Source organism: Eleginops maclovinus, chromosome 15 (genome assembly GCF_036324505.1).
Source record: "Eleginops maclovinus isolate JMC-PN-2008 ecotype Puerto Natales chromosome 15, JC_Emac_rtc_rv5, whole genome shotgun sequence".
Taxonomy (NCBI): Eukaryota; Metazoa; Chordata; class Actinopteri; order Perciformes; family Eleginopidae; genus Eleginops; species Eleginops maclovinus.
The window spans coordinates 12,171,310-12,199,147 of NC_086363.1; the positions used below are offsets into that span (position 1 = coordinate 12,171,310).

At 39.4% G+C, this 27,838-nt stretch overlaps 1 protein-coding gene across 2 annotated transcripts; it reads right to left on the reverse strand.

The window, feature by feature from the left end:
- On the reverse strand, window positions 1–27,838 carry itpkb (inositol-trisphosphate 3-kinase B). 2 transcript variants are annotated; one of them, XM_063902000.1, is made up of 12 exons: window positions 27,385–27,838; window positions 21,910–22,080; window positions 20,794–20,956; window positions 20,182–20,466; window positions 18,324–19,238; window positions 7,183–7,282; window positions 6,031–6,068; window positions 5,698–5,873; window positions 4,865–5,069; window positions 3,197–3,298; window positions 2,818–2,889; window positions 1–2,077 (listed from the first exon to the last, which is right to left on the reverse strand). In XM_063902000.1, exons 2-12 carry the CDS (start codon window positions 21,948–21,950, stop codon window positions 1,868–1,870), a joined length of 2,307 nt encoding a protein of 768 aa, XP_063758070.1. In that variant the 5' UTR covers window positions 21,951–22,080; window positions 27,385–27,838; the 3' UTR covers window positions 1–1,867. The 2 variants fall into 2 exon arrangements, with proteins under 2 accessions (XP_063758070.1, XP_063758068.1); XM_063901998.1 differs by having other exon boundaries at window positions 20,794–20,959.

Genomic DNA, 27,838 nt, shown 5'->3' on the forward strand with positions numbered 1-27,838 from the left:
TGAAGTGGAAGCTACATACTATTTTGTTTTTATTGTTCATCAAGAACCTGTTACATTATGAGACATATTTTTCTACCTTATCTGCCAAGTGAACTGTTGCATTGCATCCTAACATCATTGATCTTTCCTATAGACACTTCCAATGTTCTGAACAAGGTGGTCAATGTCAGCGACTTGCCCCACAGACTTCCACTCATATTGTAACACATGCCTGAAGACAAAACAGCATAACAGCCCAAAATTCAAGATGTCACAGTATCCCATTAACTAAAAAAAACAACACAATATAATGTTATAAATAAAAACAGAATGAAATACAAGTTAAACCCACACTTCAAGAGAATAATAAACATGCACCCAAAACTACGTACAGTTAAGACTTGGAGTAAAGTCCGTCATAACATTTAAAATAAAAACATATTTTCATCTGTCTGACTTGGCTTTGTAATGTCAAGGCACTGTATAGCTTAAATAAGATTGTTCATGGCTGTAAGTGTTCCACAGGATTTGAGTTCACTAGAATAATGTTACAAAATCTACAATCAAACATAATAAATCTTATTGTACAATGTGAACAATCCCAAGATACAGAGTGTAACAATGGTTAGAAGAAGTGTTTGGCCAGGGAAGTACTACAGTATAGACACCAAGATGGCTGAAAAAAATGTTAAATATAAAAACAATTATCTCTATAACATACTGAAACTACTGTGAGATTTATAATTTAGCTCCAACTCTAAATTCTAACTGTGGCTGGTTAAATACAGGTTAAAATCAGCTAAAGGACTAGTTTAGTTTTCCAATGCAAAACCCATTCAACTGTACAACCTCTAATGGTGAAAATGTAATGAAGTGCATGTTGTTTTTTAAAGGAAAATGGCAATGTGGTGTTGTGGTCAAAACAGACAAACAATCCAATCCAATTCAATTCAGAATTGCTGAGGAAGAATTACAATCAAAGTCTGACTGAATGGCGGTATGTCTATGTTACGTTGGAATCAGTTTAACAGTCATTACATGTCATGAGAGCTGAAGTGTTCCTTTATCAACACATTCAACATAACAATTGGGGGTTCGGACTTGCATTTTTAAAGTGACTGCATGTACAATTATTATGTGATTTTACAGCAACTTTCAAATTGATATCATATTCTTTGCTGCAACCACCAGGGGGCGCCAAGGTCAGGAATTTAGAAACTACAAACACGTTCATTTTTTAACAAATCCCCTCAAAACGACCAAAAACAACAATTAATTGACCTTGTATGTGTTTCCCTGTGTCCAAAGCCCGATAAATCATAAATCTCTTTACCATAGTACTCAATCCTTGTCACTTTTGGTGGCCACAATTTTTGCCATTGTTTTTAGTTTATTCCTGTTTGAATGTGGTTTTTCGAAAAACTAGAGCCCAGCTGTTTTAAAGAAAACAAAACATATTGGTGATCATGTCAATTTTTTATACATATTTATATCTTTAGCAGGATTAAATTGGCTTGGATAGATATTTAAAGAGAAACTAACATTGTTGTTTTTGGTGTTTTTATGTTTGTTTGTTTGAAATATTAGCCTTAGCCTTTTTTTTTTGTTTTAAGGACAACTTCTTTGTGATAGCAGAAAAAATACAGTAAAAGTTCAAACGTTTGTTGAGAAAAAGGCATATCACTTGAGGGGACTGGATATTAATAAAAAGGTTGCATCCCTAAATGGATTAGGCCAAAGGTTGTTATGGGGTGATGTGGTTTCCAACAGACAAATGTCTGTGGAGGAATCCTTGAGGAAGTCAAAAGTGTTCCAGAGAGAGAAGAAGAATGAAAAGAAGTGTTTGTCGTGTGTCCAAAAGTTCAATTGGTTTTTAAACCTTCAGACTTCAAGTCTCAGAGTTCGCCATGGATAAAATGATGTCCACCAAACTATCAAGTCCAGACAGGTAGCCATCTTCTCTGTTGCCCTCTTCCCACGGTGCTCGGTGGGTCAGTTCTTGCCCCTCAGGAAGAGGCGTGGTTTTCCCAAAATCGATCATCCAGACTTTGGCCCGCCCCTTACTGTCGTGAACAAATAACAAGGAGCTGCCAATCACCTGCAGGCACACAGCAACACAATGGGATGAATAAGAAAACAGGAAATGATTACTAAGACAGTATCCTTTGTTTTATTCAAACTCAACTGTGCGTGTGTTTGTGTCAGTCACAAACATGATCTTACTTCCTGTTTTCGTTTCAGTCACTTCTTACATTTATGTCTACTGGTATGTTTATGTGTCTGTATGTGTGTATGTGGTCAGCGTTGTGGCTGCGTCCAATTTTCCATGACGAGACCTTTGTCAGTATGTGCATCGGTGTGTTTGCTCAAGTGAATTAGAGTCACTTAATTACTAAATCAATGTGTACAGTGTCACAACATAAATATTGACCAGGGCTAAAATGAATTAAACAAAGAAACCTTTAAATCAGGCTTAATTATACCGGTAGTTAACATGTCTCTAGGCAAACATATGGAAATTCTACGGAATAGGAAACCCTATGAGGTCAAAAAAAGACTTGCGTTTTTCTGTAACATTTGCAAAAATCCTCAGATATGGGTTGAGATTTGGCAGTTTTCCATGGGACAATTGAACTTTATAGAGCATTAAGAAGCTAAAACCATGTCTTACACTTTCCACAGACAACAAAGTTGGGAAAAAAACTCCTCTCCACTTAAACCCGCAGACATATACTACATAAACACAGGAGTACACATCTGTCACATGATAATGTTTTGTCAATTTACAAATGACAGTTTCAAGTTACTTATGTATGTCTTGGAGTGGTCTGTCTTTACCTCGTGCGTTTTGAAGAATGGGGAGATTTCCAGAGTTTCTTTGACTTCCTCCAGCCTTTTAAGATAAAGGTTCTGTAAATTAAAAAAAACGACACAAGCGTTTATTATATCATATGTTCACCTGTACCACAGTTAATTATGGTCACTGTATTAGAACCTGCCACACAGTAAAGCTTTTAAAAAGATAGAGTATTAAAAATGAATCATGAAGAGTCACAAGTTAACAAGAGTTTCCGCTGCTGTTGAATACGATAGAATGTGTGTGTGGGCCAGGAGGGAGTTCAAAAAGTTTTACTTTCCTTCTTTTTTCTGACCCAGGAAGATTCATATCACATGGTGTTTGTGTATGCACACACACATGAACTACAAACACACTCACCAGTATGTCTTTATTTCCTTTGACAAAGTCATGGAAGGCTGTAGTAACTTGCTCTCTCGTTTTCGTCTTCTTGAAATCTCTGTTCACCGTCCCGTCCTCCTTCTAAAGAGGAGAGGAGAGGATAGGAGAGGAGAGGAGAGGAGAGGAGAGGAGAGGAGAGGAGAGGAGAGGAGAGGAGAGGAGAGGAGAGGAGAGGAGAGGAGAAACCATGAGAACTGACTTTATGTTATCAACTGGACGTGTATTTGTACTTGTTGTAAAAGACATATATTAAAATCCTGAACTACAACTTCCAGGCTTCTTGTAGAGGGACAGTATGTCTGTGAGGAAGACAAGGGAGTAGCAAAGGATGTGAAAGGAGGAAGGATAAGGAGCTGAGTAAAAGAACAAACAATGAGGGGAGGAAAGGAAAGAGTGAGCACAAGATATTTATAGAGATTTGTCCGAGAATCAATGCGGGGAAAGGTATTTGACACTGTTTTTCTGACCAGGAACATAAATATAAATATATATTTACAGAACACTTTTTAAATCTCAGGAAGTTGTCATTCCTGTAGTCAAAAATGAACCAATTCCTGGAAAGAAATTGTTTTATTTATACATTTCCAGAAAATAGTTGAATCTGTTGAAGAGCTGTTGTAAAGTAGTATAAGTATAAAAGCTCACACAGCATAAAATCAAGCAAATTAGCATAGTATAGCATATTAGTGGAAGAAAAAGTAATAGCAGAACTGGAGTTATTGTATTAATAGTAATTAGTAGCGCATCTACACTAGTAACACATAGAAAGTAAATCAGTAACATCTGCTTGGGTTCCCATTAAGACACAACAGACACACAACATAAAGAAATCAGAAACAAAGTTGCCACTTGCTTAATGCAGCCACACCGTTCTGTGAATCGTTTTTAAAGTATTTTCAAAGATGTAAAGAAAGAGTAAAGATTAAATTAGCATTGCAGATCATTCCAAACTACAACAGGCAGATTTACAGGGTGATAGTGACCATGAGGAGGATTTTCTCTGATGATCATGTACCAGGCGCTGGGATCAGAAAGGAATACATGTTCTGCTTGCTGGCAGGCAACAAGACACTTGGAGAGAAAAGTAGTTTTCCCTTTATGGATCAAACCTAATAACCCCATGCTTTACAGGGTATACCATACACACAGTTACAGAGCAGCACCTTGACAAAAAGAGGGTGAACTGTACATGAACAACATGAACTTCACACTAATGCACACACTCACACACACACACACCTTTTTGTTTCTTGGGATAACCCTCAGTGTCATGGCAACAGACCACCGGGAGGCCGTGAATGTCCTTATATAGCCACAACCCTCAAATAAAGACAGCAGAGACAGATTTGTCAGTGTGAGTGTGTGTGTGTGTGTGTGTGTGTGTGTGTATGGATGTGGGTGTGTGTGTAAAATGTCAGTGGCAGATGCCAAGGCATGTAGAGCTGCCACGGACAGGCCTCTTGTGCCACAAAGGGATCTCCTGCACAAACGTACACCTCAATGTAAGTGTTCAAAACAGGAAGTGAGATCATGACCTTGGAAGGACACACACGCCCCGAGACAAACAAACAGAATTATAGAAGAAAGGAGGGAAGGAAGACCACACACAAACACACACACACACACCCTTCTCTCTGTGAGTCTTACCTTGACGCCCTCTATCCTGAATCCCAGGGTGGCGGTTGAGCTTATGGTCTCCCTCCACTGCATGTATCTGGGTTTGGTCACTACTTTCAGGAGGTTTTCCTCGGGCGTAGGCGCATCAGGCTCAACCTCGACCATTTTCTGATACATGTCCGGTCTCGGGGAGGGTTTCTTACGAGCCTTGGTCAGCTCTTCCTCGAGGTAGGTCCTAAAGCGGGAGAAAAAATAGGAGGCGGGTCACATATATGACAGAGAATAAGAGAGGGTGACAGACTTGGGCTCAGAGAGGTAGGAAGACGAGGTAAAGATGACCAAAGAGAGTGAAAATAAAAATGGGAAGAAGACGTCTCTTTATGAACAGGATGGCTCAGCTGTTAAGTGCTGAGGTTTTGGAACGGGGCGAAATCAATGGCTGCAAAAGAAACGTGAGCTGACAATCCAGTTTAATAGAAAACGAAAACAGAAAGCCAATTGGAAAATCCACAAAAACTGACTTCCTCGCGTAACTTTGACCCAGAGGACTTGCCATAGTTTTTGTGTGCAGACATTTGGCTTTTATTACCTGAGAAAGACAACTCTTTGATTTCTTGCCTTGTTGCAGTCTGCTGAACATTGTCAACCTATTTCCTCATCGATTGCAGATGTGATGACCAATACATTGCCAAAGACCCAAGTTCAAATTAAACCTTTAAATTAATGTAAATAAAACAGAAACGTTTAAATGAAACGTTGTTAAGTAGTAATAGCACTTTATGAACATTAAAGCATGTACACATGTAATACGGCCCTTTAAAGGTCCACCCTGCTTTGTAAAGCTTGTTGTCATGCCTTCTCACCTCACTCCCATCTTGCAGTCCATCACACACGGGAAGTCGAACTCAGCCAGCAGGTCCTCCATCTGGTTGTATTTCTGGCCGTCCTTTTCCACATCTCCGTGGTAACCAGGGACGTACGGGCGTAGCACATCCTTCATCAGGAGGGACAAACATCGCTGCTCACAATCACAGTGTTTCTAAAGGATACCAAAGACAAATGATTAGCACGTTATAGGCTTGGCTACATTTATTCTGTATCAACAACAAGTGGAACCTTTTTATAAAGCAGAATGTACCACAACTAGTTCCTGTGCAATGAAACAAGAAGGTGTGATTGGTGTGAAAGAGTCTTACTTTTAATATACGGCCGTTAGCACCCGCCTTGAAACTCCCTGGAAAAGAAAAAAAACATTTACGGTAAAGCAGAAGGAAGTGTGACGATACAGGTGACTGGAAGTAGCTTGGCTTAAATTAGACTGGTTTAAAGTGAGGTGAGATGTTGTTTATAACCTACAATTGTACATTTTATTTATTCCGGCCTTAGTAAATCAGCTTAACACAATTGAATTGCTTAAAGAGGCCCTATTTTTATTTTGGTGTTTTCCCTTTCCTGTAGCGTGTTTATGTGTAAATGTGTCACATTCAAAGTCCCCTTGACAGGATTTGCTGATACGGAGGCTTTAAAACCAGCAATCCAAACACAGGGCTTCATTATACTTGGAAATATGTGGCCTCAGGACTTTAATCTATCATGTTAATATGGTTTGAAAATAAATGGAATGAAAGGAAGTTGACATATAATTATGTACAATAATAAAGTCTTTAGCAAACTGTTTGAAAAGAGACACTAAAGGTGCTCTAATATGCTTTTTGGGGTTTTTTACCTTTCCTGTAGTGTGTTATATAGGTTTTTGTGCAGGTAAATTGTCAGCAAAAGGCTCCCAAAGTTCAGGACACCTGTAAGTGGTTGATCAATCACAACAGAGCTAGCCAGCTAACAAATCAGAGCAGACTGGGCTCTGGTTTCAGACAGAGGGTGGAAGAAGTAGTAAAAAATAAAGACCTTTTTGAACACTAAAGCATATAAACATGTCACAGTAGAGGAACAAAATACAATTATACAAACTGAAAATGAACATAATTCAGCTCCTTTAAGAAAGGAAGTGCATTTATCTCTTATTTTATCTGGCTAAGCCTCAAACCACCACCACCGAATGTTTCCCAATCCTACATCTCACCCTCCTCAGACACACTTATTTTACACTGTTGCCCATAAAGTTGAAATACAATGTTTGTTTGCCTCTTCTCGTGAAGTTATTGTGAAAATGTCCTTTATTATTGATTGATAAAGTGTATATCTTCTCAAAACTTTACTGATCAATATCTTCCAAACATATCACAGAGTAATGTGTCTGAAAACTAAATTATAGCAACGATGTATTTAAAAAATGCAGGTTCTGAGCCTGAGAATGTGTAATGAACAATGTATTGTGTGTGTCCACATACCTGCATGCCCTGCCAGTTGTATCCAGGGATATTTCTTCTTGAAGGACATGACAAACGGTGACCAGTGCACCATGTTCTTTATCTTCTTCCAAGACTTGTGCTACAAACACACACAGAACATACAGTAGGTGATTATCCTTTAACAGTAATCAGTGTTAGTGTAATGCTTCCTGCCTGACAAGATTCACTTAAGATATTTATGATCATTGACCTAATGTTAGCCATTAATAAACATGTTAGAACCAAACAGTATGTAAAATTGATGTGAGGCATTGTGTTCATAGTTATGCAAACTATTAGTCTTCAGTCTCTCTCCGCCTGTGTCGTTTCTGGTTTTCCCACACTCTTTTATTCTTCTTCGCTGTTTTAGAACATTTTAACTAAACTCTGGAGGATCCCGCTGGGGTTTCCCCTGGTAACAAACACACACATGCACCGACACACAAACACACGCACACACATAGAAACAGTTTCTCCAAGGCTTTCCCTGTCCCTGGCAAGGACACTGAACTGCAGGTACTCCTTCCACACACACACACACACACACACACACACACACACACACTCACACACACACACACACACACACACACACACACACACACACACACACACACACACACACACACACACACACACACACACACACACACACACACACAAAGCCAGTTGATTTTAAGTCTAGTTCTCACTTTCTCCTGTCGTCTTTGTGATAGCAAGACTTTTCTGTATCCAAAAATGACTTTTCTTGATTTTTTCCTAATTTATCCTGTTAAGAGCAAAAACAGGCAACATTAAATCCCATGCTTATTGAAAACAATATTCTGCCTGCAGCATTACGTCAGATTAGAAAATCTTCAGATGTCTGGTTCTGTGGGTTTAAACAATGCTTGGCTGTGCAACATTGTAACAGAGCTATTTTTGGATGCTGCAGCATAACAAAATCAAAATAAATAATGTTTTCAGAAGTTTCCCCTCTTAAATAATGATCGCATGAATCCAATATACCTGTATGTTACAATAAATGTAAAATCCTTCCTTGTTTTCGCTTAAAAACGCATGAAAAAGGCTTTGTACAGCTTTTATAATTGAGTGTAGCACTTTAAACGTTATAATACATGGTAAATCCATAAATGATCATATCTTGCATAATACAATATTTTTGCTAAAAATTCCTAATCCTGCACAGGTGCAACATATCTGTTAATGATGTGACCTCACACACAGAAGATTTCCATCTGGTCTGCAAATACCAGGAGAAATAATATTATGTCTACAAATAACCAAAGGAGAGAGGAAGAGGGAAGAGAGGAGACAGAAGAAAGAAGAGGAGGAGAGGAAGGATAAAATAAGAGAGTGGAGGACCATAGAAGGAGATCTACAACCAATGTCACATAATCTGGACCTGATGAATTCATCAGCTGATAGCATGACTATCTATGGTTAGATACAAGCACACACACACTCACACAATCACATTTGGACACACACACACACACACACACACACACACACACACACACACACACACACACACACACACACACACACACACACACACACACACACACACACACACACACACACACACACACACACACACACACACACACACCTTTGGACACCCACATTCTAATCCCTATCTTTTTGTGTGGGAAAGTGTAGAGTCACATGGAGGGGTTTTCTCCGCACCAATGAAGAAAAGAGAAAAGAAACCTTGCCCCCAACAAAAAGTAAAACACACACACACACACACACACACACACACACACACACACACACACACACACACACACACACACACACACACATACAGATCACATCATGGAAACGATGTACAGTAGGGCATGGCAGAGTGACGATAACCCGGGATATAATCTGAGTTACAGTCTTTTAAAAGCTGCAATAGTAACGTTATTTTTTTTCTAGAAGTGTTAGTAATGTATTTAATTTGCAAAAATCCTTGAAAAATAATTCTGCAACTCACAAATGAACTCAACTCAACTTTGACAGAAATCTGATAGCTAGAAATTAAGGTAAGCTAAAATGTACTTTTCTTTATTCCCCTGATTTAACCTGTTAGTAGCCAAAAGCAACACAAAACTCACATAATATTTAAAAAGTGCAACAGAAACAAAACAAAGGTAGCAAACCTGTTTTCTAGAAGTCTATGAATTGATTTCATCTGCACAAATCCTTTTAAAACAATTCTGTAACTCACTTTTCCTTGTAATGTCAGAAAAAAATGAAGAGATTTAATATGGTTTAAAGTGAGATGACATATATTGGGAATCTCCGGGAGTCTATGTGCAGGTGCGACTTTATACATATGCACTCAGTCAGCTTTACCTGAGTAAGTTAGGGTTGAATTAAAAGTCATACATTTCAATCAGTGTCTAGTAATGACACATACAATACCAATTAAGCTGTTAGACAATCAAAAAGGCAACAGTAAGTCAAACTGAAAATTCAGATTTCTTCTACAATCTTTAGCAAGAGCATCAGGCTACAGCTTGGTGAGTAGCCAGGGTCTGCTCTTTCTCCGTCAACTCGGGACTGTCATCCATCTCCCGTGTTGCCCATATACAGCTGGTGTGTGTGTGTGTGTGTGTGTGTGTGTGTGTGTGTGTGTGTGTGTTTGAGCTGTGGACTGTTCAAGAGGAGAAGAAGAAAAGAGAAAGTCTGGACTGTATCAAGTGTGAGTAATAACAGACGTTGTCACAGTGTGTAGATTGTGTGGCTACAGACATTAAAATGTAATCAGGATGAGGAGGAGAGAAGGAGTTTGCTTTGTGTGTAGGGGAAAAAAACTATTAGCAGGATTATCATTGCTCAATGAAATCTATTTCCAAAAGTAGAGATGTCAAACTTACATAAACAAAGACTACATCTACGGATGAAAAGCACTCTGTGACAGTAATTGCAAACCTGGGTGACAGTACCTGAAGGTGGCTGGTGCGGAGGATCATGGTAATGATAAAGATGGCTCCTACCGACACAACAACAGTCCACACTGCACACAGCCATGCAGACCACATCATGGATGACGGGGCTTTCTGTCAGGCAAACTAACAACACGGATAATCTTTCCAGCTCTCCTGCAGCGCACCTGAACTCTCGGCTTTTAAAAACTCAGACTCGCAGGCTCCTATTTCACCTGTCCGTGTGTTTGTGTGTGTGCGATAAACAATCGTGCATCATTTGATTGGCAAAACAAGAGGACAAACATAATCTGGACATGCAAATCTCCCTACAGGTCACAGCATTGGAAAGACAGACGGAGCTAAGTGTGTATGAGTGGGTGTGTAAGTGTGAGTAAACACTAGGAAAATGGAGAGGCGATGGAGAGAGAGCCAACTAAGTACATAGATGTTTTCTGCTTGTGTGTGTGTGTATGAACACTCTAAAACAGCAAACACACAAACTATGGTAAGCTGATAAAGTTACTACCAGTTTTTTTTTTTTAAGTTGAAACAAGTTGTGCACTCAAAGCCCTTTAGACTCGAAGCTTGGGAAACAATAATTTCGCAGCCGGCAGATGACTATCACATTTTCGGAGACTGTGAAAATACAGTTTGCATAAATGTGTCGAAATGCTTGACATGTGCATAACAAATACTCAAATGCTTTTTAAATGTGTTGCCAATATTTGTGTCTAAAACATTTGCAGTTGTAGAAAAAATGTAGGAATGTTAAAATGTGTTTTTTATTTCATAATTTTCCATAATTGCAGCAGTGATGTTAAGGCAAAACTTAGAAGAAGAATACAGTTCTATAAATGTTGGGAAAATTAGAAAAAAAATAGAAAATGTACAAAATGTTGACCCTGCATTTACAGCTGAATTTTAGCAAATGAAAGCAGTACATATTATCGAAATAAAGACAAATAGAATCAATATTTCCAAATAACTACATTCTAAAAGAGAGCTCACTTTTGCTGTTAATCAATATAATATTCTAAGAGATCTTCCTATCTTTACAGCAGTCCTTTGCTTGTGTTTATTCCCATACAGTATAAAAAACCATTTTGACAGATGTGATGATCCATCTCAATAAACAGCCTTAATGTGGTTATTGTCTGAGTGTAACAGTGTTATTCCATATCAGTGTGTGCATTATTTTACGCTGGCTGTCAATCATCGGATCCAGACAGGAAATGGATGTCTCCACCAGGAAAGAATTCTCCTTAGATCGTTTAAATGGTCAGGAAAAGGGCAAATTCAGGGACTTTCAGTGAGTGTTTCTTTTAAAGAGGACATACTGTTCATTTTCAGGTTGCATAATTGTATTTTGTGCGTCTAATCGGACATGTTTACGTGCTTTTATGTTCAAAAAGGTCTTTATTTTTACAATTGAAGCATTTAACGCAGGGGGGGAAATGTGTGGGAGAGAAACTTATTGGGATTTTAGTCTTTGCAGACCATTTACATGCACAAAAACCTATATAACGAACTACAGGAAAGCATAATAGGGCAGCTTTAAGGGTTGTTTTTTTAGTTTGTTTTAATTGCAACTATTTCAATGAGTAAAAGATTAAAAAAACAAGCTGAAAAAATTATCTTATAAGGGATAGAGCCTTTTCCGCTGCCGGTCCTAATCTGTGAAATGACCTCCCATTGCACATTAGACAAGCCCCTTCACTGCCCATTTTTTAAACTCGTCTTAGAACCCATTTCTATTCCTTGGCTTTTAACCCAGCATTTGTTTCATTAGTCTTGTTGACTGATATTGTTATTGATTTTTTATTGTTGTTTTTATATTGTTTTTGTGTTTTTATCCATGTGCAGCACTTTGTTTCACTTTGTTTTTAAAGGGCTTTATAAATAAAGTTGATTGATTGATTATATGGAATATAAAAAAGTCCGCTCCTTCCCTCTCTGCATAGGAGTTCCCTCAAAGTGAGTTTTTCCTATCTCTATCCCCAGACCAGCTGGATGACAAGGAGAGAGGAAAAGCAGTAAAGTTTCCATTGAGAGAGAGGGAGAGAGAGAGAGAGGGAGAGAGAGAGGGAGAGAGAGAGAGAGCGAGAGAGAGAGAGAGAGAGAGAGAGAGAGAGAGAGAGAGAGAGAGGAAATGGTACGAGAAGGAACTTCTTGCAGACAGGAAGTGGGGGGGTTGCCGCTTGCCTCAGCGACAGTATTTTCCATATCCGCCGCTGACTACAAACAAAAGACGAGAAAAAAAAGGCCTTGCCCTCTGTAAATAACACAAGGAGAGAGCAAATAGTTTCTACTGGCTACTTTTATTTATTTACTTTTAGAGGTGTGCATCACAGCTTTTCAAATGTCTGCAAATATGTAATGCAGAGGAAAGTGTATTTAAAGTGTTAAATGTAGTTTTGAAAAGGGTGTTGCCATGTGCACAGATGTAAGGACATGTCTTCTTCACCAAGAGAACTAGGGTTACATAGAAGCAGATATCACTCATTTGCATGCAGGGAGGAAAGAAGAGAGGCGTGGTGGTGAATGGTGAGATGGTGAGATGGTTAAAAAAAAAAACTTTGGGGCAAAGGGTAACTCTGGGTTACAAATGTGTACTATGAAGAAGCAGGGGAAACACTGATGCATGCTGATGTTTTCAACAGAGAAGTGCTGAGGAAACAACAAGCCTGATAGCGCTCACCACAAGGTCCCCTTGCAGATACAAATAATGCAACAGTCTGAGTCTGCAAAGTTAAGACTGAGGCACACACACACACACACACACACACACACACACACACACACACAATTAAACTGCAGGGAGAGTAACCCAGGGTAAACAATTTGCCTGCAGTGTGCACGATGCATCTTTAAGTAACCGAGGCTGGCCAGTGGAAAGAAATTGGGGGCCGCATGAAGGTGAGAAAAAGGAACAGTTAAAAGAAAGAAGAGAGATATTTATCTTGTGGTCGTTCAGTTATGTAGTAACAAATATTTGAATGTGATAAGGATGACTTGTTTCAGAATTGAGGTCACTATGGAAAATAAAAGAGCACATCTGATGTCAGATCTTACCGCGACACGGAAACACCTCTTAATTAAATAGAACATAATTATCTCAGGGGCGTTTCTTCTCTTGCTCACTCACAAGCGCAGTGACCTGAAAATACAAAGTCATGGTGGAATTCAACTATCAAATCTAAGGCCCCGGCCGTGGCGCGACTGGCTGGGGCACCTGCACCGTACCCTGCTGCTGCTTTTATCCAAGGCGACTTATAAGACTTCACGCAGCGTTGGCCATGCATACCCGGGTTTAGTATCTTGCCAATGGACACTTTGAAATGGGCCAAGAGTTGAACAACAGACCCTCGAACTGGTAATAATACATGTTAATACTCTGATCGTTTTATCCAAAGCATTTAACACACACTGCAATACCATAAACATGCCTAAAGGAGCCGTTTGGGGATTAGTATCTCCGCCCAAGGTAACTGAAGATGCCCCATTATCACCACCAGCTGGGGAAGACCATTTACACCCCGAGCCATAGAAATGATCCAAAAATATGTTAATTTAGCCATCGCACACATGTGAATCACCAATAAGGCATCCTCTCTGCACAAATATTCAGTGAAAAAACTGAAACATTGACTTTAATTAAATGTACTATGAAAACAAATCAACTGTTTAAGGTCAGGTGAATGGAATTATATTAAGTTGAGTTAGTTGAACTTAATATTATTGCTTTCAACTTCAATCTGTTGACATAATACCTTTAATTAAAGTCAACGTTTCTGTTTTTTCAGCGTTGCATTCATGCGTTCAGCAGGGTTTCCCCAGTGCGTGTCTAACAGCTCTGAAACCATGTGAAACCACACTTTACTTCTGCAGTGGATGTGGATTAGACGCTCTTTCTTGTCAGCTTTATTAACTGCAGGCCAACTGGGCACCTATCGGGGAGGGGGGGGATTAAACTTGCACATGCACGCACCTTATGAGCAATCTCCCACAATAACACCAAAATGAAGAACTGTCCGGTGTTTCCCCTTTCACACTCAAGCAGACACTTTGTAACACACACACAAACAAGTTAGACATGCATAAACTTAGACTTTCAGTGTCACACACACACACACACACACACACACACACACACACACACACACACATACAGCTGTGAGAGGGAAACTCGGTTTGACGTCACAAAGTCGCTAGGCAACCGGCCGCCGTGGCAGAGAAGATTTTCCACTGCAGTACAAACACATTGTGTGTGTGTGTGTGTGTGTGTGTGTCTCAGTATGTGTGTGTGTGTTTTAGTTTGTGAGCTGATATTTTTTGTGCCGACCCACTTGAGTTAAGGTTCAGTTAAATAATTGTTTTAATCATGTTACCTACAACACTTTAAAAAAAAAAAAAATTATACGAGATCTGATTGGTCGTTTCAAAACATCACAAAAAAGGGTCAGTGTGACAGTTATATTTACAGTGTCTCAGTTAGTGGGAAAAAAAATGAGTGTATAGAGTACTTCAGCATAGCCCAAGTACGGGCTGTGTGCAGAGGGTGTGTCTGTGTTATCGTATGCGAGTGTGTATTTCTCAGTATGGGTGCAGTCTGCATTCCTAAAGACACATCTGTTTACAGAATGGATGCATTTTTTCTCAACAACCAACAGGTGTATTGAAATGTGTCCAAAATCAGCGATGCGCCGCGGAGTTTGCTTACAGTGCAGACAGCATAGAGAGTTACACCTTTGGCTCGAATAACATGACAAGCTCTCATAGCGAGACTCTCATGAGTCCAGCCCCACTTCCGTAACCCTGTAGTTTCTGATCTTCTAGATTTACTTGCTTTCATCCATGTTTCAAATAAAGTTGACACATGACGCGGGGGGTTTCCTGTCCATCATACTTATTTAGGCGCAGCTCCCACTAGGTTTTGACAGCCAGTTTATATACAAAACTAACTGAAGAAAACAAGTTAAAACATTAAATGAAACAATAAAAATACCAGTTATCTTCTTTAAATGCTTATTGGTTGATTGTTAAACCAATTAAATTGTAGGATAAAAAAGAGCAAAAACATTATTACACAAAAGATGGACAGTGAAAATATTGGAGGTTTAATCTGCTTGTTCTTCTCTTTCTAGGTTGCTTGTGTTGCATTTTGTTATTTTATTAAGTATGCAAGTGTATTGTTATATTTGTAAAAGTATATTTAAGAGTTTAAATGTATTGATGCAAGTGTGTACACAGACATATGTATAGTTTATTCCATTTTTCATTCAGTTTTTATTAGGTTTGCCAACTTTGAGCATGAATTCTAACAGACTTGAACTCAAGTCTGAGCAAAATATTGTCACTCACTACTCAGTGAGCCGTTTTGATGACGATGATGTTTTTAGTCCAACACAGTTTAAAATCAGTCGGGTTGTCCCTTTCCTGTAGTGTGTGTATAGGTTTTGGTGCAGGTAAATGGTCTGCAAAGGCTAAAATCCAAAAGTGGGAGTTTCTCTCCTACTGCCTGAAATGCCTCGATTGAACTCCTTTGTTTACTTCTGTAACACCGTGACATCACTATGTAACACTCACACTTCTATTGGCTTGCTCGCAACAGAGCCAGGCAGCTAACCAATCAGAGCAGACTGGGCTCTGGTTTCAGACAGAGGCAGTATGAGAAAAATAAAGCACTTTTTGAACATTAAAGCATGGAAACATCTCACAGTACAGGAACAAAATACATATATGAAACCTGAAAATGAGCATAATGGGGTAACTATAAAACCACTGTTGGGGCATGGAGGTTACACTTAAAAGTACATTGACCCAAAAATTGAGTCACCTTAGCAACGATGTGGGCAGATTTGTCTCTTCTTCTCACCCGGAGCTCAACTGAAAGTCTGTAGATGCCAATCTATTGCAGGTGTCCCCTTGGCTGCCAATTTACTCAGGGTAGGAAAACACTGGCAGTACATATGTGCCTTCTAACCTTGGAAAGATGCCCAAAAAAGTCAAAAGATCAGCCAAAAAGTGACTATATATGGCTCTGTTTGGATTCCAGCCCCTACCCGTTTAAGCGTGTACTTTCTTCAGAAATGAGTTGATATCATCCGAAAGCTGATGACCATAGCAACGCAGATGTGTTTATTATACAGAAACAATGAACATGTCACGCTTACTTGGGTGGATAACAAAAATGAGTTTTAATGATTGATTAAACAAACTGATGAGGGGAAAGTCAGTCGTCAGGATAAAAAAAAACTTGAAAAATTGTGAATCTGTGATAAATGTATCCTGCACTTATTTATCTTTTCACTATTTATACATTTATATTTTCTGCAAACTTGCTCTTATTTAGTATTTCCAGAGCTACACTTCTAACCTAGAATGATTGATGTCTTCAAGGTGTTGTGTTCAATGTTATATGCCAAATAAAGTCACTCCTGTAATAGCGATTAGAGGAGGATAAATGTTTTGTTAGCGTCAAGAAAACGTGGCTAAAATGCAGTAAATGTTGTACAAGTTTTCGTCTCTATTTCTTTTGTTTCTCTCGTTGTGCTACTTTCAAGCTCACTCACTGTTTCTTCCACTCCTCTTCTCTCTGTCCCTCTCCTCTTTCCTACACACCTCCCACACAAGCAAGCATGCTGTATGTGTTTCTGCATGTTTGCCTCTTGCATACATACCCCAGGTTTCCTTAATACTACCTCTCAGGAGCTGTGAGAAGCTGCAGACCAAAACATGATAATATAATAACCTGCATGTTTAACATCTTTGTGCTATGATGGGGGAAATGCAGACTTTTACTAGTGACTATAAACCTCGGCTGCTAGCAGGAGCTTCCTTCTTTTTCTCTCGCTGTATGAAGCGCAAAAAACAATGACCGGAAATATGCAAAGAGCAATACAAACACCATTCAAATGTATAAGCCAAATTCTTTTAAACAAATAGTTTGGAAACCATGTCACCTGGGAGAGCTGGGGCATGGGTTTAGGGAGGGGTTATTTGATTAAAAGGCATCTTATTCATTAATCGGAACAGGAACATTACTTATCGTTAATTGTTGCTGCCTTCTCTCATGAGAAAATTGATTAGCAGGACCATATCTGTCCAATTTGTATGGAAATACTGTCTGTAGAAGTATTGATTCGAGGGTTTATTCAAATGTTTGCATGGTCAGTCTTTCAAACTCATTGGGAACACCGCTTAGTTTAAAGCTCACGCATGGGTCATGTTATTTCAATATTAAAACATCCCTCCTTGAGCAACAATGTCTAAAAGATGTTTTTTCTGCAGTGTGAAGTCATAAAAAGGACATTTTTGGGGCACAATGTTTCAGAAACGTTGTTATACAATGTTTTGTTAAATCGTGTTTCAAAGCAGAAGTGAGATGGCCCTGTGAACTCATCCTGGCTACATATAAAAACACATCCACCCACCCACCTACACACACACACACACACACACACCACACTAACAGGCCTCAGCCTCCTCTTTGAACACCGTCCAAATGCAGGCAGAGCCTAAGTATGTGTGACTGTCAAATTCTCCTGCTTTCCCTTTTTCTATCACCCGTGCTTTCCCTCACACACAACGTCACATTAGCCACACACTAAAAAATACCCCTGCACACACACATACACACATGCAGGTCGGGGCACAGAGCTAGCTTTGTTACTTTGAATGTCAACCATTACTCAGGCAGAGAGCTCTGGCTAATTTAACACAAGAGAACCCAGCAACGTGCACAGACACATTCAAACACACAACGACTCAAACACACTTTGAGGCAAAATAATAAAAAGTTATCCACAGGTGACTTTTTTTCCAGATCTGGCAAGATGTGTTGCAAAATCAACAGTTTTGGCCCCGGCAAATGTTGGATCATACTACTGTACAGTACATATTACTGGCTAACTAGTACTGTACCGACTTTTATAGAAATGTGCTAGAGGAGAAGTCATTGAACTATCAAGGTCAGATTTATCCTCTGGGGATCATGAATGTCTTTACACACATTTTATAGAAAACCATCCCATACTTGTTGGGTTTTTTCAATGTGGGCCCAAGAGGTGAGAACATTTATTTCCTGAAAAGTGACACTATAAAAGTCTCAGTTGGCCCTCGACTGAATATTGAATATTTAGCATTTCCAGTGAAGGCACTTTCCGAAGGTCACTGACATTCATAACTACGAAAGGTTGCACGGGCACACACACTTACCGCTCTCTGTTGAGAAGTGAGGACTGCAGGGTTGAGGAGCTGGTCTCCCTTCTCTGTGTCGCTGGAAATATCCTCCTCCGACTCTTCCCAGGAGGAGGAGAACCCGGCCGAAGAGGCCGAGGAGGACGACAGCTTCCTGAGGGAGCGGGTGGAGAAGTTTGATCCGGGGACAGGGCTCGAACTGGGGCTCGGGGTGAAGCCAAGCCCCTGGTCTGAGCCGAGGTTCTCATGAGTTTGAACCTGGCTGTCCAAACCGTGGTCAGTTATTATGACAGCAGGGATGGAGGGAGAGTGGTTGGAGGTGTTATCGGTGTCCATTAAACAGGGGGTGCTCTCACTGCTTTGTGCCTCAGGAAAAGCATCCATATCTGGTTTAACCTCCAACCTGTCCCCCTCTGTCTGGAGCGACATCTCAAGGCAAGACCTGTCCTCTTTCTCATCTCTTACTTCTCCTTCTGTCCTTTCTCTTTCAGCTCCCAACATTTGTTTGTGTTTTAGATCTCCTTCGCCTTTATCTCCCTTTCTTGCCTCTGGGTTTAACGTCTCCAGGGAGCCTTGAATGACACACAGTCCGTCTAAACATGGAGTTTGCATTGTTGTTTCTGAATGGTTGCCATTTTGACCAATCAGTGTCTTGTTGTCTGTGTTTGTTGTTCTATCCTCCTCATCTCCTCTCCTTCCTCCTTCCATAGTTTCTTCCTCCCGTGCTCTTCCATTTTGGACGACAACAGGAGCTTTACTCTCTTGCGGGTCGGTCATTGGGCATTTAAAGTCTGTGTTTCCTTGCTTGGGATCGGAGGGGGTTTGGCCCGACGATCGTCTTGGAGACCGAGGGCTGCGCTGGAGCTCAGTGTTAAGCACTTGGGCACGAATCCCGGAAATGTGAGCCTCGAAAATGCCCACTTTTCCCCTGACCTGGAAAAAACAAAGAAAGAAAAGGTCTTAAATGAACTTTACTTTATACGTTTTCTTATAGTTGGGAGCACATCAACATGTTTACTGATAAAGACACAATATCATAATAATATACTAAAAGTATTAAGAAAAACATAAAGAAAGCAGTCTCAAGTCTAGAGTTTTCCAATATTTGGCATGGAAAAACTCAAAAGTGTTGGCAAGCTACAATTTCAATGTGTGATTGTCTGCAGTATGCACAGAGCAAATGTGGGCTGAATTTCAACTAAATACAGAGAAGAAAAAGAGTCCAAATCAAACCAATTAACTGCTTGTGTAAAATCTTATTGAGATGCTTTATATTTAACTTTATTTTTGAATAATCTGTAATGATCCTGATAATTAACTCATATATATTTAGCTTAACCGAAGTCACATGGACTCACACACATAATTAACGGAAAGATTATAACCCAAGTTTGTCCATGAAGGATTAAGATAGTTGGAATAGCTGGTTGGAAATGAATTGGGTAACTGTGAAGCAGATTCAAACTGACTAACATTCTTTAAAATAGACATTTCAAAATAAAAGCCCTCAATCAGAAAGACAGAGACTAGAAGTCCAATTTTCCAGCTTTCCTACAGCACAATAATTAAAGAAATCCTGTATTTATGTCAGTCCAAACACAATTCCTTTTATTTTTCAGCTTTCAAAGCTAGAGAGGTTTTTAAGATCACTGAGTCAGGCTGAGAAGAGTTCCTACTGGCATTGTTCTGACATGCCCAACAAATCAAAACGAAGTGGTATATAAATTCTCTGGGGTTGAGAACATTGCTCCATATTGCTTAGGTATTGCATTAATAAAAGATAAAAGACAGAGAGGTGGTAAGTGAGACGGAGAATAGAAAAGGGCCGAGAGGAAGACACCCAGATAAATAGAGAGAGAGAGACATGTATAATCACCTCCACGTTCTGCAGCTCTCTGTGTATCTGCAGCAGCTGCGCCTGGCGTCTCCTTTCCTCTCGCCTCTCCCCTCCTCCCGTCTCTCCTCCACCCCTCTCCTCCTGCCCTTCTCCTTCCCCTCTCTCCTCGCCGCCGGAGGAGCTTAGTCGGCGGACCCGCTGGCCCACATTGACTCCCAGGAGCTCCGGGGTTCGAGGGGAGGGAGAGCGGGCGCGGGATGTGGGGCTGGGGGACAGAGAGGACGAAGGAGCGAAGACAAAAGTCCCACCCAGGGTTCGAGGGCTCTGGGGGCATACACAAGACGGGATGAGGGGACTCAACGAGAGATAACGATTCATATTTGTTTTACTAATTTGGGACAAATTAGCAGTTAGGGTTGGATTTAGGATTCCTAAATCTAAGGGGAGTTCATCAGGGGTTCCTGTTTCATAAAATATATATGAGTCTTTAAACTCACACTTAGCTGGAACTTCCTTGCTCCATAAAAAAACAATAACTGTATCGCTGAAACCGAACGGTGTATAATATTGTTTTTTTAATAACAACCAATAAGCCTTTACAAATATCAGTGCCCAAAATCTGCAGGACACAACAGCTCTTGGATGAGTTACCTTAGGGCTGGTTGGGCTGTAGAGACCTCCGCCCGGCGCCCCCCCTCCCAGTAACGGACAGAAGGTGCTCCGATCAGGAACAGGCAGCACTGGTCGACCCACAGGACTGGTTCTGGTTCGAGCGGCGGTGCTAGAGGAGCCTGGCTGGGTGTGAAACTGATTACTGCTGCGGGAAAAGAGAGGAGAGGGTTGGAATGTGTATTTAACTATCATAGTGATATATCTGTTACATGCTGTCGACTATTCATTGATAAAATACACACAGTAATGTCAAACCGGAGTAGCTTAAACCACATGTTAGCATCACATAGTAACATGTCTAAGCACAAGGCCTGGAAAGTGATCACACAGGCACTGCATTTTTCTGTACTCTACTACAATTATTTGACAGCTTTGGTTACTAATTAGGGAATGTTATTTGATAAAAAATATAAATCACATCAAATGTCAACATTGAGGTATCACTGAGGTTATAGTGTCGAGCAGCACTAAATAAAGTCATTAAAATCGGGTCAATCTTTACTAACTGTGAAACATTAATACATATACAGTCATTTATCACCCCAAAATGGGCCATTTCTCTTTGAGTACATTTTGATTATATTCTTCTACTTAAGTAAGATTTTGAATTCAGGACTTTTACTGTACAGTATTTTTACAATTTAGTATTGCTAATTTTACTTTACTTTCACCACCACTGCTTCCACATTTTATTTAGGTTTTTATTAGGTTATACAACTTTAAGAAAACAACATGTCTAAGCACTACACGATTAATCTATAATCTGATTACAACAAAGCAATCATTACATCATATTTTTACAGCTTTTGTCGATAATAATTTATTAGATTACATATAAAAAGAAAAAAGACAGTGCTGGCTAAATAGGCAGATATTTTCTTCAAACGATATACTCCGTGCAGCAGGATAGCTTCAAATAGTTTTGTAATGTACTCAAAAATAAAAGTGATCTTCTAGTCCGTCTAACAGGTTCTCGGTGGCCACAAACACATTTTTTACTGTGCATTTCCTCTACGACTCTCAAAGAAAGGAGCATTGTCTTACAACAAGAAGTAAAAAGTGGCAGACACTGTAAAGAAAATAAGAAAAGTATACCTGTTCATGACTCCAAGGCCGTTCAGGGCAGAGGCTGCCATCCCTGCGGCCAGGCCAGGGGCTTTGAGTGCCGGGTACACATCTGACTATCTCCCCTGAAGGTGCAGGGAGGTGTGGAGAACGGCTCTCTGTGTTTCTTCAGTCAGCAGCTCCACACCGCTCCACCCGCCACTGAAGAAAGAAATTAAACAGAAAGTTCATTTTACAGTGTGTAACCTTTCCAACCATTAAAGGACCACTGGAAAACATTCTTTCTGAGGAGCAATCTCAATAAAAGCACTATTTCAAAAAGGACAGACACTGGAAATTCAATTTTTGGATTCCTGGAAAGCCTTCCCTAACTGCGTCATGCACAAAGACGATTATTCATGTAGACATGTTGTCATGTCAGAATAAATGGTATCATTGTTCCTGCTGGGATTCAATTAAATAAAATAGGGAAAGTTAAAAAGAGCAGCGAGAGTCAAACTACTGTATTCATTGTTATATAACTATTTTTACTAAATTATTTTTAATCGTATTTAATTCTACAATGGATCAACAGTCACAAAATCAAAATTCCCCTGGGGAAATCAAATCTAAGTTTATTCATTACTTATATCATAAAAACAGGTAAGTCCCAGTGGGCTTTACGGAACATAAATGACAATTACAGTTAAAATTACAAGAAAATTATTTTAAAAAACACGATAGAACGTGAAATAAAATGAGATAAAATACATAAAAGACAACAAAATTAAATTAGATTATTATTTAATTAAATTAAATAAAATACCAAAAAATGTAGGACTCAGGAAGACAAACATAGGGAAATGTAAAACCAACTCTAACTACAGGCTTTAGTAAAAAAATTGTATCAAGTATTTCTGAAGATTCACATTTGAAGACAATTACAAATGCTCCACTGACTGCTTCTTCTGTTGATGTTTCATAGATATTTATATCAACGAGCCGTTTTATTACAATGTTAGTTGTTAACTTATCCTCCCCAATTTAGCAACTAGTAAATCTACACCGGAATGTTGTAGAGAAAACCTCTCAGTGTTAAATATTTGAGTGTATGAACACTTGTTCTTGTGTCTTAGCTGTACCAAAAGTGTTCCACTGAACCTTGCAGCTCGACTCTGTTTGTTTGAAATGTGCTTCTTAGTTTTTGGAGGCACATGGAAAGGGTCAGGTAACACGGAGAAACATGCAGAAATGGACGAAGGTGGAGAGAATGTTTAACCGTTACTTATATAATGGTATTTTAAATTTCACTATCCTTGTGTGAATCTGTACCGTCCTGTTTTTCACTCTCAATCTGCTGCTACTTTAATCTCCTGACTTTCCCCTCTGGATTAATAAAAGGTCCATTTATCTGGCAGATAACAAGTGGCAGCAGAATTAAACAGAAAGGAGAGTTAGAGTGGTGAAAAACAGCTGTGGAATCTTCTTAACGCAGAGACACCCAAAGTCTCTGAGAGAGCACTTCTCTTTTGCTGCAAAAGACACACATGTACACTATTTATTTTATTCAGATTGAGCAAGACATTTTAGGTATTATGATACCACAGGAGACTGTTGGCGCCGTGTTATTTTTGTATTTTTGACTACTTTTATTCCCATATTGGACGTTTTTTCTTTCGCTACTTTTTCATTTCTAATTATGTGCAATGCCTTGTTTGTTTTATGCTGCTGCAACAACAATTCTTCCCAGTATCGGATTAATAAATCTTATCTTAAGTGGCTGTTCTATGTTCAAATACATATTTTTAGAAATGTTGGTTGCTCCATGCTTCTTACTAGAACAGTGATTTGTCTGTTTGACTTGTCAAAAAACAAGTACTGTGCTTTCTGTTTTATCTGTGTAGCAGCACAAGGGTAGGACTCTCGTAAGAAACAGGCTTTGAAGAACTGAAAATTGTCATTTTAGTTCCTGTTTGAAAATAAAGAGTTGGACGCACTGCCGTTGTCTATCATCGTTTTAAGTGCTTTTTGTGGTTCACACTCTGAACAAAAGCAACTGGTTGTAGTATCTGCTCAAAACAAGTAATGACAGCTAATATATGCTATGCAAATTAGCCTGACAGAGGTCAGACTGCGCAACACTTGCACAAACGTCCAATTTCCAAACGCCGTACTTGTAGGTTCGGCTTCAACTCAGTAAAAAAACAAATTGTTTTAAACAACAACAACAACAACAAAAAACTAATGGTGTCCACAACTTCAATGCCTTGTTTTTGATTGGCTGACGTAAAGCCTGCATTGTTCAAAGTGAGATCAGCATGAGCAAGACGGTCATTACTGGCGTCTAGACTACAGGCAAATCATTTATAAACCATGACATTTCAAATGGAGAGTGATCATCCTATGCAGGAATTAAGAGTAAATGCCGTTTATCATCATCATCAGCAAAAAAACGTCGAAATACAGCTCCGGAAAAAATTAAGAGACCACTGCAAATGTTTCTTACATCTCAATCTCTACATGTATGGCAGACATTCCAGTGTCTGTTGAATTCAAACACAGGAAGAATTGTCAGTAGTTTATAGAATACAATAAATAAATAAAATGGTCATTTAACTCAAAGACATACCTACAAATAATAAATACAAGTGAAAATTATAATGCTGAAGTGGTCTCTTTTTCTGGGGCTGTATATTTGTTATTTTTGGACAACCTAGAATAATTTCCATCTTGCAGGAAGAACTGAAGGTCCAACATCTTGAAAACAAATCCTTCTCAGTCCAGTTCTTGGGCTCATTCATGCATATTGCTATTCCCGTCACGCCCTGAGCTCCCTGAACTGCCCTGGGATGTGTTTGGATTCTGGATAAATTGAAGACATCAGTTCATGAACTGCGGGGTAAACATGGGATTTCCTTGTTGGGGAGTGACGCAGTTAGAGGTACAGGAAACAATCTCCATGGCCTGTCTCTCGGGTAGTTTACAAACCACCAGTGCAGCATTTTTCACACAGGGTAATCACTTCTATTTGCTTATTCAACACTTATATCCCCAAGGATTCTGTCTAAACAACACCATTCAGGTCTGGGGAAGATAAAGAGGGAGAACGAAGGAGTGAAGGAGAAAAATCGCGAGGAGGGATAGCGAGGTGTTGACCTGTCTCTTTTTCAGTGGCCATAATAAAGCTGAACTACGCATCATTTTCACACTGTACGTTGCACGTGGTTAGCTGCATCCCTATGATGTTTTTCCTCTTTGCTTTCAAGGTCAGCTTGTAAGTGACTCTATGAATTCTGTGCTGACAAACAATAAGATTCCCACAGGGCTCAACAACTTCTTTTAAACCCCGGGCTGTTTCCATTCTTAGCTGTGGTCGATCACGCTTTTAAAGTTGCTTCAAGAAATAACATTTACTGCAGTTAAACTAACTTAAGCAGCATATTTCGGAGGAGGAAAAAAAAAAATCACCAAAAAAGGAAAAGCCATTACACAACACATACCTGTTCTCCTTGATCCCACTCTGCCAACCACTTGTCTTTATATTCTGTACAAAAAAATACATGTGACACCAGAAAATATGCTGGAGTGTCCATGAGCAGCACGATTTGCCATTCCACACATTTTAACATACCATAATAGAACCATTTATCAGCAGCCATAATGCACGGTTAAGACTGTACTGTGCTGATATTCCATACTGATAATTCAAAAACAGAGCACTTGTCATCAAAAGCTGCTGGTTGTGAAGAGTTTGATGTACTGACAACAACCTCCGAAAGCCGTCTGTGTTTCAGTGCAGTCTAATGTCAGATTGAGTGGGACTCTACGAGTATTCAAAGTGTCCACTTGCCTACACAAGTGGGCAATAAACCTACGTACAGTGCACTGGTACTCAGCGGAGATAAGGCTTCAAAGATGCTGGTGCGTATTTTTCCATCAAATTTAAAAAGGCAGATGGCAGGCCAGGCATTTGGACCACATTTAACAGTGATATGATATCAAGTTGTCAGATATTCGACCAAACTGTTTATGCTATTTAATCAGTTTTATTTCACTTGTTGCATTCATATTAGATAGGCAATGTTACACAGGACATATTTATGGTAATCTTGGATTTGACCTTGATATGTGGCTTTATATGTACGAAAAATAACATTCCTATCTGTTATTAAATCCACCTTTCCTTTCTCAATGGAGGAAACTCTGTTATATCACAGTTGGATCTGCCTGCACTTTTCTTCTTTGACGAACAATGAACAATATAACTTGCGATAAACAAACAGTTATTAAAGGACACTCCGTTCTGCCTTTCTGCTGCAAAAAATATGATATTTTTAAGAGACATTAGGACTAATTAATCTTCCAACTGACTCAAAGAATCCCTGTATGCAATAGTGCAGACTCTTCCAATGTGTAAATCGCACAACGATGATAAAAAAAAATGAAATTGTGCAGCTCTAGTCACAATCAATACAGCAAAACCACAATAGAGCCAGTCTAAGCAGATGGGATATTCAAAGCAGAGAACCCCACTCAGTAGCGTAATGGTTCCCAGGAGAGGAAGCAGCCTCAAGAGGGTCTTGAGAAAGACTAAAAACAACAAACACTAGAGAATCAGCAATTAGTCGATCGACTTAAACATTAAGTATTCTGATGGATTGATCCAAGTTTTATTTATAACATTAACAGTTCTTTTCCAATGGTCATGTTAGAGGAATATTTTATGATGTGTGTGTGAAAAATGTAATGATTATTTGATGTTTTAATGAAAACTCTATTTAAACCTAGCCTGTTTAACTAATGCTAACATGATGGAAAGTGCTGTGTTCTCATAGTCGGTCCCATTTTGGGTCATGGTTGAAAGCTGGTAGGAGAATTCATTCTGAAACACGTGTTGTCTCCTCCAGCTGTCTTTAAACAGTGATGTGCAAAACATTCAGGTGGCTGAAGAGCACATTTATGTAAAACTCAAAGAAAAAAAATGTGTTTCAAGGATTTATGTGTCAACATTTAAATTTCAGGGTTTTTGTTGCACAAAACCTAGAGTTGTTGAAAGCTAAACATACATTGATTTGGTTAGGTATTTGAATTGATCCCGATGTGGTAAATGGATTAAATACTGAATTCAAACGCCATAAAATCCTGTCCAACTCCAATGTAATCTAAGATATATTATGGTTTTAAAGAGAACACAGCATTATAGTGCTGCACATCATTGAAAAACATTGGTTATTTGAAAATTAAACATTTATAACCACAACATATGTATCAATGAGCAAATTCATTAGGCTCAATAGGACGTAATCCTGAATGAGTACTATAGATACATTTTAAATTGAAAAAAAAAGATTTAAAACTACTATACTAGTAAACATTTCCACTCTCTGGATGGATGATTAGGCCTAATCCTGACAACTTTCACAGTGACCTCTCCATCCACACTAGAGGAGGTGGTACTAAACGTGTGATAAACTCTCTGGAACAGAAATACTCTCCAGAAATGAAAGCAGACCCTGGATGTCTTACCTCCCCGCAGTCCCGTCCTTCTCCGGGACACTTTTATTGGTCTGAGTGATATTACAGCCAGATGCCAGCAGCTATAAACCCGAGGATGAGTCTCCTCTGTCCGCGTCTGACACTTGTAACACAACTCATACAAATACGCGGCTCCGTGTGCTCTGCAACAGCTTCATGTGCTCTTCTTCTGTGGTGTTCTTGGTTTCTTCCAAAAAAAACGAACTTCTTCGACGCTGCCGCCGGTGCTTTTTTTCGCCTTTTCACCCCAAAAAATCCTCCTCTACAAAAGAAGATGAAGATTTCAAAATGTTGTTTTCTCCCCCGGGAGTGTTTTCGCTCTGTTTATTAAACGAAAACGTAAAAGTATGTCGTACCAAGCAGTGAAATGCCCTCGCAGTTTGCTCTCATACTTTGTAGGGAGGTTTCTGTTGTCATGAGTGCTGCAGCTCGTAGTAAAGCGCTG

Coding starts and splice junctions, on each gene's coding strand:
- itpkb (XM_063901998.1), bottom strand. CDS start 21,950: ATGGCAGCCTCTGCCCTGAACGGCCTTGGAGTCATGAACAG. Junction 20,960..21,909: donor GGCCTTGGAGTCATGAACAG/GTATACTTTTCT, acceptor CTTTTCCCGCAG/CAGTAATCAGTTTCACACCC. Junction 2,078..2,817: donor CATTCTTCAAAACGCACGAG/GTAAAGACAGAC, acceptor GTGTGCCTGCAG/GTGATTGGCAGCTCCTTGTT.